The 13,167-nt window shown below is 40.4% G+C and overlaps 1 protein-coding gene across 1 annotated transcript in view; it reads left to right on the plus strand.

The window, feature by feature from the left end:
- The first annotated feature begins 398 nt into the window (after positions 1-398).
- ARHGAP42 (Rho GTPase activating protein 42) overlaps positions 399-13,167 on the plus strand; it is a 146,581-nt gene continuing 133,812 nt past the window's right edge. Inside the window, exon 1 of the mRNA XM_066175735.1 lies at positions 399-941. Coding sequence (XP_066031832.1) covers positions 788-941 — 154 coding nt within the window. The 5' untranslated portion in view covers positions 399-787. The remainder of the gene's footprint in view (positions 942-13,167) is intronic.

Here is a 13,167-nt window from a genome sequence, read left to right on the forward strand (position 1 = left end):
TCACACCAAGTGCCACGGCAGAGCACGGATGCTCCTGTCTCTGCCCCTCCGCAGGCCGAACACGCACACGGGGCAGGCCGGCCAGGGCCGTGCTGGCTGCCCGCAGGATCCCCGGCCAGAGCAGCCCCGCTCGGCCCGGCAGCGCGGCTGCTCCTCCGCTTCACACACCGGCCTCCTCCACGCGCACCCCGGCAATGCCCCTATGCCTCCCTGCCCCGGTGGTGGATCCTCCTTCTTGGCTTTGCTCTGGGCGTCCCAAAGTCCCTGGTAAAGGAGGAGGCGAGCGCCGAACCTCGCACATCCCCGCACACCCGGCGCCTCGCCCCGGGCCGTAGCGGCCCGAGGCCGCGCTGCCGCTGGAGGGCAGAGCGCGGAGGGGCGGCGAGCGAGGGGCGGGCACTGCCGGGCCGCGTCCCGGCGTGTGAGCATGCCGCGCCGGGAGGAGGAGGAGGAATTCCTCGGCCGGGCCGGGGGAGGTTCGCACTGGAGTTAGCGCCGGGCAGGGAGGAAGAGCGAGCGCTGGCGGAAGCGGCGGAGCGGCGGCGGCGTTGGGAGCCCGCGGTGCTCCGCGGGCAGCAATGTAGCTGGGTGACAGCGGCCGGAGCGCGCCGCCTGCGCTGCCAGCGGCGGGTCGAGAGCTTCTCCGCGGAGGCGGCAGCCGCGCCTCGTCTCGCCGCTCCTCCGCTTTCCCCTCTGCCCTCGGCGCCGTCTCTCGGCGCGGCCCTCCCTCCGTTCCTCCCTCCCTCCCTCCGCCGCCGGCCGGGGGGCTACGGCCGCCGCCGCTGCCATGGGGCTGCCCACGCTGGAGTTCAGTGACTCCTACTTGGACAGCCCGGACTTCAGGGAGCGCCTCAAGTGTCACGAGATCGAGCTGGAGAGGACGAACAAGTTCATCAAGGAGCTGATTAAGGACGGAAGCCTCCTCATCGGGGCCCTGCGAAGTAAGTCGGGCGGCGGGACCGGCGGTGGCTGGCAGGAGAAGGGGCTTCTTTTGTTTGAATGGGCGCCGGGCGCGGGCTCCCCTGCCGGCCGCCGCCGAAAGGCGCCTCCTCAACTTTCTCTGCTCAGCTCCCTCCCTTTCTCGCTCCCCGCCGCCGTGCCTCGCCTCGCCTGCGGTGGGGCCGGGTGGGAGTCCCGGGGGAGCGGGGGCGGCGCGGGCCCTGCCCCGGCCCGGCCGCGCCCTCCCCGCCGGGGACCGCGGGCAGCGCGGGGGCGCGGGCCGGCCAGGTGGTCCCGCCTGGGGCTGCGGGCAGAGCCCGGGGTCGGCGCTGGGGCGGAAAGTCGTCGTGTAGATCGCTGTGCAGTACAGACCGGGCGTGAAGTGTTGCGGCGGGGTCCCTTTTTGGCACGCTGGCTGCTAGTTGCGTGTCTTCAGATAACGAAGATGGTCGTAATAAGTGGGCAAAGCAAGATAATGAAGTGAAGTTATAGGAGAGTTTATGTCTTCCACCCCATACTCTCGCGTCTTCATGTGGTAGATTTACTTCTATGTATTTTGAAAGGTTCTGAGAGCAGAAAAAAACACGGGCAGTGTAGTGCTTAATATTAAGGTCTGTGAGTTGAGCAGTGACAGCTTTCTGGGGCGTGAAAGCAGCAGTCATGGTCTGAAGATCATAAAGTGAAAGCTAGGAATTGCCCAGGAGTATCACTAGACGCGGTTTGTCCTCCCGTCCTGTAAACCTTGCCACCTACTTCTTGTCTTTAGGTCTCTTTGGATATCTCTCACCTGTTGCCCAAAGTTTTCCTTCATGGAGAGCAGAGAAGTAACTTATAGCATCTCTTTTTGCAAGATGAGACAGTCAAAGGAAAGAATCGCTTTAATCCTTAAAAATACCTGCCACATTGACATGGTATGCTGGTTTTTGTGGGGTTAGGGGTAGCAGTACTGCTTGTTACGTGGATAGGGAACAGGTGTTGCTCTGAGCTCTCTAGCTCTTAAGAATTGTTTCTAACCCAGAGTCTAAACCCAAAGTTTGCGTCCTTACCTAGGAGGTAAAAATTGTGAGGATTTTATTTGCCCAACAGTAAGGTTGAGTTGTATTTGTTCATGCATCAACTGTATATTTACAGCATTGCATTTACATAAAGCAGCTATTGTCTTTTTGAGAGTTTTTTTCATATAAATGCATGTATTTCTGGGCACATCTAAGTTTTAGTGAGTAGCTGGGTACAAGTCTAACATCTTAGGTGAATTTATATTAAATTTAATAAATTCCTGAGCCCATGCCCACAGGATGTGAGATGACCAATTACACAGAAATAGTGCCTGTGTGTGTGTGTGTTTATATGTGCATATGTTTGTATTAGTCTGTCTGTATCTCTAAAAGCTCATTGGTGGTTTTCTTTGCAGGCAAAAAAGTTTATTTGTACTTCAAGCCTTTCTTGTTGCTGAAAAGCTTTCTTCGTGTAACAAAAAGTCTGAGCTTGTTTTAAGTAGTTTGAAGTAGTTTTAAACTTGTTTTAAATAAGTTTTAAGTAGTAAAAACTTACTGTTACAAACGTGGTCCTATAAAATAGTAAATACAGATTAGTATACCACGTGAGTACTTCTTTGACCTGGACTAGCACTGAGAACTGACTTCTTTTGGTTCCAGATCAAATATGAACAAACACAACTTTCTTCTTTAGGCTGTCTGAAGGCAGGCTGAGAGGTTGAGGCTGTTAAGCCTGGAGAAGGCTCTGGGAAAACCTTCCTTCAGCTCTCCAGTAACTAAAGAGAGGCATAAAAGAACTGGAGAGGGACTTTTTTCAAGGACATGCAGTGAATAGGCCAATGGGTAATGTAGTGGGTAGGTTTAGATTGGATATTAGGAAGAAGTTCTTCACTGTGAGGGTAGGGAGACTGTAACAGGCTGCCCAGAGAAACTGTGGATGCCCACTTCGTGGAAAAATTCAAGGCCAGGTTGGGTCAGCCTTGAGCAACCTGGTCTAGTGGGAGGTGTCCCTGCCCATGGCAGGGGGTTTGGAACTTGATTACCTTTAAGGCCCCTTCCACCACAAACCATTTTATGACTGCCAAAGACAGATAAGTATTTTGAACCCTGATTCTGAAGTGAGTAATCCCATTAGTGTTGGGGAGAACACTTATGAGTCCTTGCAGGATTTAGAACAATATTTCTGTCTCAAGTAATGACTACTTAATTTGTAAGTTCTCATAATTTTTAGAACCTTTTAGTTCAAATGTTATTCTGTTTGACACAATGTGTATTGTGTCCTGTATACAGATCTAGAATGTTGTGCGTCTTTTAGCCTTAGAAAAAAAAAGTTTGTTTTGGTATATTAAGAAATGTTTGTCCTTTAGTTAATTTCAAATCCCTTAATTTCATGACTGTCATTCTCTGGAATATTGCCTTCATTCCTGTATTAGAGCTGCTGAGGAGGTGGGATTTTTCTCAACAAATTAGAAATCCTGGATTTATGCTCTGAGGACTGTTGTAGATGCTACAAGGACAGTGTACCTGTTACAGGAAGTATCACTACTGTATATTTCTAGAGCACAGGATTTTAACTTGTTTAAACAAATTAGCTACTCCTACTCACCTTTAAAATCAGAGAAGTGTAAAGTACTTAGGCAAGCCTTTTACTTTTTTCAAGTTTCTTAAAATGCGTTTGAAAATTAAACTGTGAAGTAGCTGAGTTCAGTGATAACTCTATTATTTGATTTTTGAATATTTAATAACCTACAAGCCCAGAAACAAACCAGACATTTTTTACCGAGTTTTTTCTCTAGGTGATCTAGGATTTTTATTTACACATAATCTTGTAGGGTCAGTTTTGATGGGGTACTAGACTGTGCTGTAGAGCTTCAATTGAAATGAATTTTGGAACATGTCGTCCCATGCCTAGAGAAGAGACAGTGAAACTGACTTAATGCAGTTAGAAAACACAATAGTATTTTTAAGGTTGCTAAGTGTAAGTTTTATTATATGAAATGACAGCATGTCCATGGTTTTTCAGGTAAAATTAAACTTCTGTATTACAGATGTTATAAAGTTTTAACATTTTCACAATCAAGTATTCAAGTTACTGTAACAGTGCAATGCTTATAAACACCTGGCAGATTCCACATAAATTCAAGGTAGAACAAATGCAGTCAATGTAGTATGCAAATACTTTGCATTTTATTTGGAGTAGTCCCAAAATGAGTCAGGCTTCATTTTAATGTGGTTTTGCTACATTAATTCTGGAGAGTGCTGCTTTCCAAGGTGGCATGCAGAGCTGTAATAGTGTGTTCCATGAAACAGTTGACTACTGTGAATGCAGTGGGAACTAATAATGCTAGAATTGAAACCAAATTCTCAGCAGCTTTTTCCTAACATTTTTTGCTCTGTTTCATTGGCTTTCTAAATAAGCAAGACCTGTGAGTAGCCCAGAACAACACAGATTATATGTTTCAGTTTAGGTGTTAGCACTCCATCTGCATGGATTTTGTGCCTATTTCAGACTTATCCTACAATTAGTATTTATACCAATGGACTACACTTCCTTTTTCAAATCAGCTGAGGTACTAAATGCATTACTATCTCTTGAAAGATTTAATTTATGCATGTAAGAGATTTTCCTATTATATTAAAAATTTCTTTTTGACAGAGATTTAGCCCTGTGTATAGGCACATTTAAGTAGAAGCATACCGTTTTTTAGTGCACCCAGAATAGGGTTTTTGTTGTTAACTTAGGAATTAAGAGGGTAAAAAACTTTTTAGAAAAAATGGTTTCCTGTAACAACTGACCTTCTTGATTATTAGGTAACTGTTGATTTCATAATTTCTTCAGTCACCTAATTTAATAGATCTTTCAGGTGCATGTTGAAAGTGCATATGCCTAAATGCTTCACATTGTGAGATCCAGCTGTAGAATGAGTCCCAAGGCAGAATTGATATTTTTCCTTCTTGTTCATTCTAGGTTGTTTTCAATTGAAACATCAAGTCTGTTTTTCTCTGTACTTTTTGCCAGTCTTGTACTTTGAAATTTCTTTGTAGTTATCTTCTGGAAAAGCAATCTAGTCTGGGGTGTTGTCCTATAGATTATATAGGAAATTGCATTACAGAATTACTTGTATGCTTTTAATTTCCATAATAGACCTACCGACTTGCCAAAGTTAATGAGTATTGTATTTAACAATCCAGAAAAGTGATATTCATCTTGTACAGGTGATCTTACGGCTCACTCTGTGCAGAAGCTGCATGTTTCTCCCCCTGATTTTTGAGGGCCTCTCCATCTTAAGTCCAATCAAATTCACGTATTCAAAGATGAGAACTGCCTAAGTTTTGGGTTAAGTGGTCGACAGTTCAGTATGTTTACAACTATTTTAAATAATACTATGCTTTTTCAAGTGTCTTAGTATAATGCAAATAGTAATGCAGAGCTGTGATGTTACATATACATGTAACAAATAAGATTTAGCAAATGCTTTTAGGATTTTGTAATTTAGTAGCAGTCATTACTTTTATTTCACTACTTGTCACAAGAAGAAGAAGAGACACAAGATGGAAATTCTTTTGTAAGGGGTGCAAGGGGTGTTATGTACTGGGGTTTTATAGAAATTTCACACAAAGAAAGACTGTCTTATATTGCTTGGCATATTTCAGGGTTTTCAGGGATGATTCACTTCTCTACTAAACGTAATTATAAAAATACAGTGATGAACCTGTTTATACATAAGGAAATTTTGGGGATTAGCCCCCTGGGAAAAAAAAGGACAAAATTGCAGCATAAGAATTTACAATCTTTTTATCTCTTTGGGGATTCTTTTTTAATGTGAAAAACAAAACCTTTGTATCTTTCCAGAGAGATGCATTTTCCCAGATACCTTTGCCTCACATATTTTCATAAGATTATGTCTTTACAATGTCTTTTCCAGATTCTAAGTGAAGCAAGACTGTGTTCAGTGGATACTAACTGCTGAATTTTCATAGCAGTCATTCTCCTTTATTTATGTAGCTGTAGCTTACATTTCTTAGTCCCTAAGTATATTATTCCCGACTAAAAAAAAAATATTTCCCTCTTAGTATGGCCGTACATAAAGATGTGATGCTAACTAAGCTAGACCATATGATCAGTGTTGTTCTGGAATATTCCCAGAATAAGTAAGGATTCACCGTAGTCAACAGCAGCTTCATGGAGCACACATGTGGTCATCATGCCTCCTTCAGCCCTGTCCTACAACCAGCATTTACAGGGAGAGAACTACATTTTCTTTTTTCCCACTAAAAGGAAATTGAAACTTACTCATTGCCATTAGGGTTTGGGGGTTTTTTTAAGTTATCTGTTCCATTGCTGTCCTGTTACTTCTGATAGGCATTTGTAGGGAGGGTCCTGTGCAATCTCTGCTGGTGTCTGCATTATCAATGGATTAGGGATGTAACTTTCAAAAACACTTCTAAGAATGTTCTGCCTTTCATGCAGAGATACCAGCAGAAAGCTGGTTGGTGGCCAGAGAAGGATCTTAATTGCTTCCTCTAGTGCTTAAAGCAGCTGCAGTCTGTATCATATTATCTTTAGCCAAATATATGTGAAGAAAACAAATACCAGGATGTAGTGGACTGTTACAGGGTGCATTATTTTCTGGCCATCATATGATGTTTCATTTTGTACCAGTAGTACCTGCAAGTGAATTTCCAGACTTTCAGTAATGATTATTACAAATTATTAACAAAGACCTTGAATGACTCAGCATAGGTGTTCTTAAGCCTTAATATTGAAACCGGTATTCTTTAGAGAAACTTGGTAATTGGATTATGTCAGGCTACCAAAGGAGCAGTTTTGAGTATCAAATGCCACATGAAATGATGTCTCTGCTTGATGAAAATATTGTGGATTTTTTTTAATTAAGATTTTTAAACTGATTTCTTTAAAAGGTCAAATTTAATCTGTTTCTTAATGGGCCAGTTGGCTTGTCTATTGTGTGCTTCATTTGCTGTGAATAAGATAAATGAATTCTATTAATAAGAGACCAGCTGCTTCAGGAATATTGTCTTTACTACAATGGAAAATATGATGCTGTGGTCACTGAACTTGTCCAGATCTCTTGGGTTTTTGTGGGCAGAAGTGCTACAGCAATTTGCAGTTTCCTGTTATAGTAAATGACTTCGTATTCATCCTCTGCAAAAAAGAAAAAAAAATCCAAAACCCCAACCAACCCCCCCCCCCAAAAAAAAAAAAAACCCACCTAAAAAAAACAAACAAAAAACCCCATCCCAAAACCCCTGGAAAATACAGTCCTTCTTCCTACTGAATAATAAGTAAGCCAGTGCTATATCTTTGCCTTTCTATTTTTCCTATATTCTCAAAACTGTAATTATAAATAAATCTGGAATATAGGGAAATTTGGTATCATGGATTTACTTTATTAAATCCAGTCTCCTGCTAGTATTACATAATGCAATCCCTACTTGTCAAGCTCCATTTAAAAAAGAATTTTTATCCTTTCTGTTTCTGCTAGAAGGCTGTTCTAGAACCTTGTTACTCTGAGAGTTGGATAACTCATTAAAAATAAACTTAGTCTGGAAATTTAAGCTTGTTTATGCTAATTTTCCTTTCACTCAACATTTCTGCACTCTTGTTTACTTGGATTTGCTTGGTGAATAATCACATCCTTTTGCTGGACTGAACAAGCTGTTCACATCTCCTAAAAGGTTCTCTGGTTTCTTGGTCATTTTAGTAACTCTTTTCTATGCCTTTTTAAATTCACTTTTAAGTTTTCAAGAGCTCTAAAAGTAGGGAAAACAAAACCAGTATAATATTCTTCATAAGTTTTATCTTTCCATATTCTGTAAGAACATAAATCAATGCTTATTGTCTTCTTTTAATTATGTGGTGCTATGGATTCTTCAGGTTTATGATTAAAGGTGAAAAAGTCTCAGAATCTAACAGGCAGTAGCAATGAAGTATATATTTAAACTGAAGAAAAATAACTTCCATATTAATATGGAATTGAAGTACTGTTGGGCAGTGATGTAACCTCCCATTGGCACCCTGTGAAGTGCAAATAGCTTTCATTAGAAAGATATATTTCACAGCATGTTATAAACTCCAGGCTATGTTACAGTGTAGTTTTTCAGATTAGTTAGGAGTTATCAATTTAAATCACTTCCCTCTCCTGAATTATGCAAACTTGTATTTCACAGGACACAAAAGCTTAAGTATGTTACTGTACTCTGGTGTTTTGCTTAATATAGTTCAGACATGGCAAATCAGTATGGAAATGCTGTATGTCTTAAGAAGTTTTATCTTCTTTTAGCTCAATATCCAAAGCAGGATACAAGATGCTGCAATGCCTTGGTCATATAGTTTGTTCTACTGCTGATGTTAGTTGATTTGCGAGTTGATTAAAGAGAGGTTTCCATGCCAGATGTGAGTTACAGTGTCTCTTTACAAAGGTACTCTTGGTCTCTGAAAGATATTATTTAAATTAAATGGTATCACCATTAGCATTAATTTTCTACTATAATAGCCTTTAAGTAAACATCATGAAAAATAAAACAGGTGACAATAAGAAGAATCAATTTGTGATTTTGTCAAGAGATTGGACCAGATGACTCTTGAGGTCCCTTCCAGCCTGGTATTTCTGTGATTCTGTGGTTTGATCCTGTAGAACCATCTGTCTGACATGTGATCAGCTTCTGGTGTCTTTACACAGAAGCCACCTCTGCAACACTCCTCCACCTCTACCTTCCCATGTAAACCCAGTAAAGCTCTTCTCCAAGTAATTTCAGTGCTCCTATCTTTGGAAGAGAAACATTTTGGTTCCTCTTCTGACAAGCAGCTGCTGTCTAGGCATTTGAGGACGGAGAATTGTTTTTTTCATGGGGACAGGTCAACTTAGGAAAAGAACAGGGGACTGAATTATTAAAAAGCTGCAAAGTCTTTTAATTCTTTTACAGTAAATCTTAGATGAGGTGGTCATTCAGCTGACGTGTTTAGACTTCTGTTAAGGATATCATTTTTTTATGATGACATCTTCCTACTTGCTTTCTGCTCAAAAATACCTGGGCAAGAACCTGGTTGCTTCTGGAAAACTTATCAAGTATAAAAATCACCTTTGTTCTTCTTCCCCAAGTCCTCACCCTTGCCACTGTCTCAGCATCATGCACAGAAAAACCCCACAAATCCTTGGTAAAACAACCAATATGGGGGGGTTTAGAATTTCGTAGTAAAGACATTTCCTTCTGAATTGAGTTCTTTCTTTGCTAATTGAAAGTGCACAAGAAAGGATAACTGAATTTATTTAAACTATTTTTTTCTTCTGCTGTAATAATTAGGTTAATTTCAAGAAGTGCCCAAATGTTAATGTAAATGTGTGCAGATCTGTTCTTAAAAGCCACAGTTCTTAACAGTGCAGGTCATATTTTAATGAAAGAGCAGAGATTTGCAATGTTGTAGTCGTACATGCTGATGTTCAAAAGCCTTCCTAGATTATCAGTATTGTCATGGCTGTTGGAGCACTGGGACCTTGCTATTCAGAAAGTTTACATTGCTCTGTAAGTCCATTTCTTCCATCTTCTCACCTTTTCTGTCTTGTTTACCTTTAACCTTTGTTTACAGGGGATGAGGAGGAGTTCAGAGAGGTAGAAGTAGAGCAAACACAAGAAATCATCTTCTGTGGAATTAATTATTTGTATGAACTGTTACTTTAAATCCATGAATATTATAGAGGAGTGATTTTCCTCTAAGCCTAAATTTACTTATAAGTTGCAGAGAGCATGCGTATGAAACTTGCTGCTTTGAAAAAGATTGCTCTGTGCCTGAGGTTATCAATTAAAAATAAATGGTTCCCTTTTATAACCTTTTCATGTCTAGAACTACCACTGCCATTAAGTAATAAGCTGTATAATGATACTTCAAGAAAAAACTAAATACCTTTTCATGCTCTTCTTGAGAGTTACCAGTTAGCCTACATACACAGGGGAGCTAGGGAGCCGTGTTGCTTACCTTCTGGGAAGCCTTGAAATTAGTAACACTTGAGCTTTACCATAGGAATGGTAAAATCCCCTTATTCTGGGGAAAAGCAGAAATTATGAGAACATTTGAGACTGATACTGCTAAAACATGTATGTGTAAAAATACATCTGTTCTTTCATGAAGTGTTGTCAAGTATTTTACCTTCTAGGGTAAATAAAAAGTATTTATAAAATAATTTACCTCTAGGTTGGTATTAGGAAAAATTCTTTCAGCCAGAGGGAGGTTATGCACTGGAAAAGGCTCCCCATTGAAGTGATTTTGGTAGCAAGCCTGCAAGAGTTCAAGAAGTGCTTGGGCAGTGCTCTCAGGCACATGTTTGGATTCTTGGGCTTGTCCTCTGCAGGGCCAGGAGTTGAACTCTATGACCCTTGTGGGTCTCTTCCAACTTAGGATAGTCTGTGAAGCTGTACTAACTTTCATACTTCTCTGAAGAATCTGTTTTAGTGCAAAAAAAAGAGAAGTGAACTGATGGCTTCTTAATGAAAAACAATAGTTAGCTTATAATAAAATTTCTAGTTTGCTCTGCGTAATCAGCAATGCTTTTGTGAATTTCATCTCATGGTCTGTGTTATTTGCATAAAAGTCACTGCCATCAATACCAAAGAGTTGGGCTTTGGCGTTCTCAGCATTTGATAAGTTGGTTTATCCATCTGAGTTGTGCTTTGAAAAGCCAGAGTAGGGACCAGGCTGACATCCAACAGTACAAAACAGACCCAAGGAAAAGAATTGCTGCTTTCAATTGGTATCAGATCTGGTTAAACAGGAGTTGGTTTAAGCCACAACAAAGTAGGTGGGGTTGAAATAATCTTTGGGAATAATGATTTTGATTACCCGTGTGCAGATACTGAAATGTAATATGGCTAGTACTACTTCTTCCTCTCTCCTGGTTTTTCGTTTGTTTTGTTTTTCCCTCTCCCAGTTTCAGCATGTTATTGACCAAGGCTGGTGGTTAAAACTAAGGAAAAATAGTGCAGTTTGGTAAGCATCATGAATGTCTGATGAGATGTTTTTTGACTCATAATCTTTGTCTAGGAACTACTGACTGGTTATTTTTGTACAGATTGGATATGAGACCTTGTTACCTTAGTTTGATAAATTTATTAACGTAAGACAGTTCAACTGAAGTAGCTAGGAAATGAATGCACTGTAGCTTCTCAACATATTTTCTCAGCGTTTTTCAACAATGGCTGGTGCTTCACTCTGGTTTGTGGTGGGAATTCCCTTGCTTTTTGTTTTTGTAAAGTGTGGTGAGACTTCTGTGTTGGAAAACATGCTTTTCTTTTTTGAGAGTTGAAAATTTTTAGAATCGCAGCAAATCACTCTTTGTTGTCCTTGCATAATCTGTTTGGGGACATTTTCAGCAAGTCAAGAAACAGCAAATGTGGCATGCCTACAGGGCAGCTAACACTATGGGAAGTAGTTGGCTGGTGTAGGGGAAGATGAGTACATTTAATAAGGTGAACATGTACTTGCAGACTGACAGATGCCGGAAGTATGTCTGCAAGTATCAGCTAAAGGGTTTTGTAGTTTTTGCATTTATGGATGCTGAGTCTGGTTTTGCTGCTCATTTTCTGGAGAATGCTGAAAAATTGTGAAGGCACGAAGACCCTTCTGAACATTAGAAGAGCCTATAAACATGCCTCAGCTTCTTGAAGACCACAAACACCATGTAGCATATGCTTTTTGCCATTACTTAATCTGAAAGTTAAAGATTTAATCATATCAAAGGAAAAATTCTTGATGGGAGTCTTGTTCACTTATACCTGTTGGACTTAAAGTATTAAATCCTGAAACTCCTGGTTAGGGTAGCAGGGCTTGTTGATACACTTTTTTTTTTTCTTGCCCTTAAAAGAAATGTTTTCAGTCTACTTGCAAGTTGTGAAGTTACATTCCTTGAATGTACATGTGTGAGTGAAACTTTGAAATCTGTGAAGAATACATCCCTATGACATTTTACAGTTTAATGTTTTTCATGTTTAAAATACCTGCAAGGCCTCAGACAGTTGCTTCTGGTACTCTGTTATCAGGATTGTGATTCAAAATGGAGGTGCTATGCTGTAGTCACTGTCTTTGGGGGATGTTTTTGGTGTCTAGTTTTGTAGTTTTGGTTTTTTATTTTTTTCCCCTTTCTTAGTTTTGAACACTAGACTGTATTATTTTAGTGTATCTACATGCCTGTGGAAATTTCATCGAAACAAAACGAAATAGCTGAAGATGGTAATACTATATTTCTTTTCATACATACAGACACTAAATAAATATGTTCAGTTCAAGTTGGTGTCTTACAGGTATGTAAAGATGGCAAACTTAACATTTTTCAAAGATCCTTAATGTCAGGAAAGTGGGTTTAATAGCTTAGCTTTGTTATCTTGTTGGGGTAGAGATAGTCTGAACTACTTCAAAGACCTTAAAATTCTCACAGTTCCTGTATATACGGTGTTTTGTCATCTACTACCATGACTGGTTTAATTGGAAACTGACATAATGCAGAGGTGTGTCTAAGCAGATTTTTGCAGGCATAAATGTAAGCTTGGCAATAGACTTAATGAAGTTTTCTCACAAATACAGTCAGTATGGTTGGCTTTTTGCTACGTGAGCTTAGAACTGCTGCATCTTCATGCTGTTTGGGACCCTCAGGTCAAATGAGAAATCCAAAATATTTCATTTTATGAAGAGGCGTTTAGGCACAGCAGGACATTTCCTGTTTACATAGCCAAATCTTCGTTGTATGCTGAGAGATTTCCTGATACACTCATAGAGAATTTTTGAGTTTGTTTGCCCTTTAAGCTGTAGCTTCTGTTGCTTGGCTGGTTGAAGATGCCATCATCTGCACCCTAGCCAGCGTGACACAACTCATTTTCCTGTGAACTGATGGGATGTTTGTCTAAGTCTTACCATCTTTTTTATTACCAGATTGCAGGATGAAAGATGAAAATGTTAAGGCCATGTTCAAGAAATTTGTTTAGCATTTATTTTTTCAAGTCTAATTGAGAAGTGAAAAATTACAAGTTCTGTAAAAGTACAGTTTTTTGCCATTCTTTTTCCTCCAAGAGGAAATGTAATTCAAGAGACACATCGGTCTCTGGTCTCAGTAAATTAAACCCACAGATTCACAGGATCTACTGACTTCCTTTAGTTCCATACAAGCTAAGAACTTCTGGTTTTTATCTTCTCGTACAATATTGATAACCATACATAGTGCTACCT

The sequence above is a fragment of the Chamaea fasciata genome, unplaced genomic scaffold (genome assembly GCF_029207755.1).
Source record: "Chamaea fasciata isolate MVZ Bird 193981 ecotype frontalis unplaced genomic scaffold, bChaFas1.0.hap1 SCAF_2, whole genome shotgun sequence".
Classification (NCBI taxonomy): Eukaryota; Metazoa; Chordata; class Aves; order Passeriformes; family Sylviidae; genus Chamaea; species Chamaea fasciata.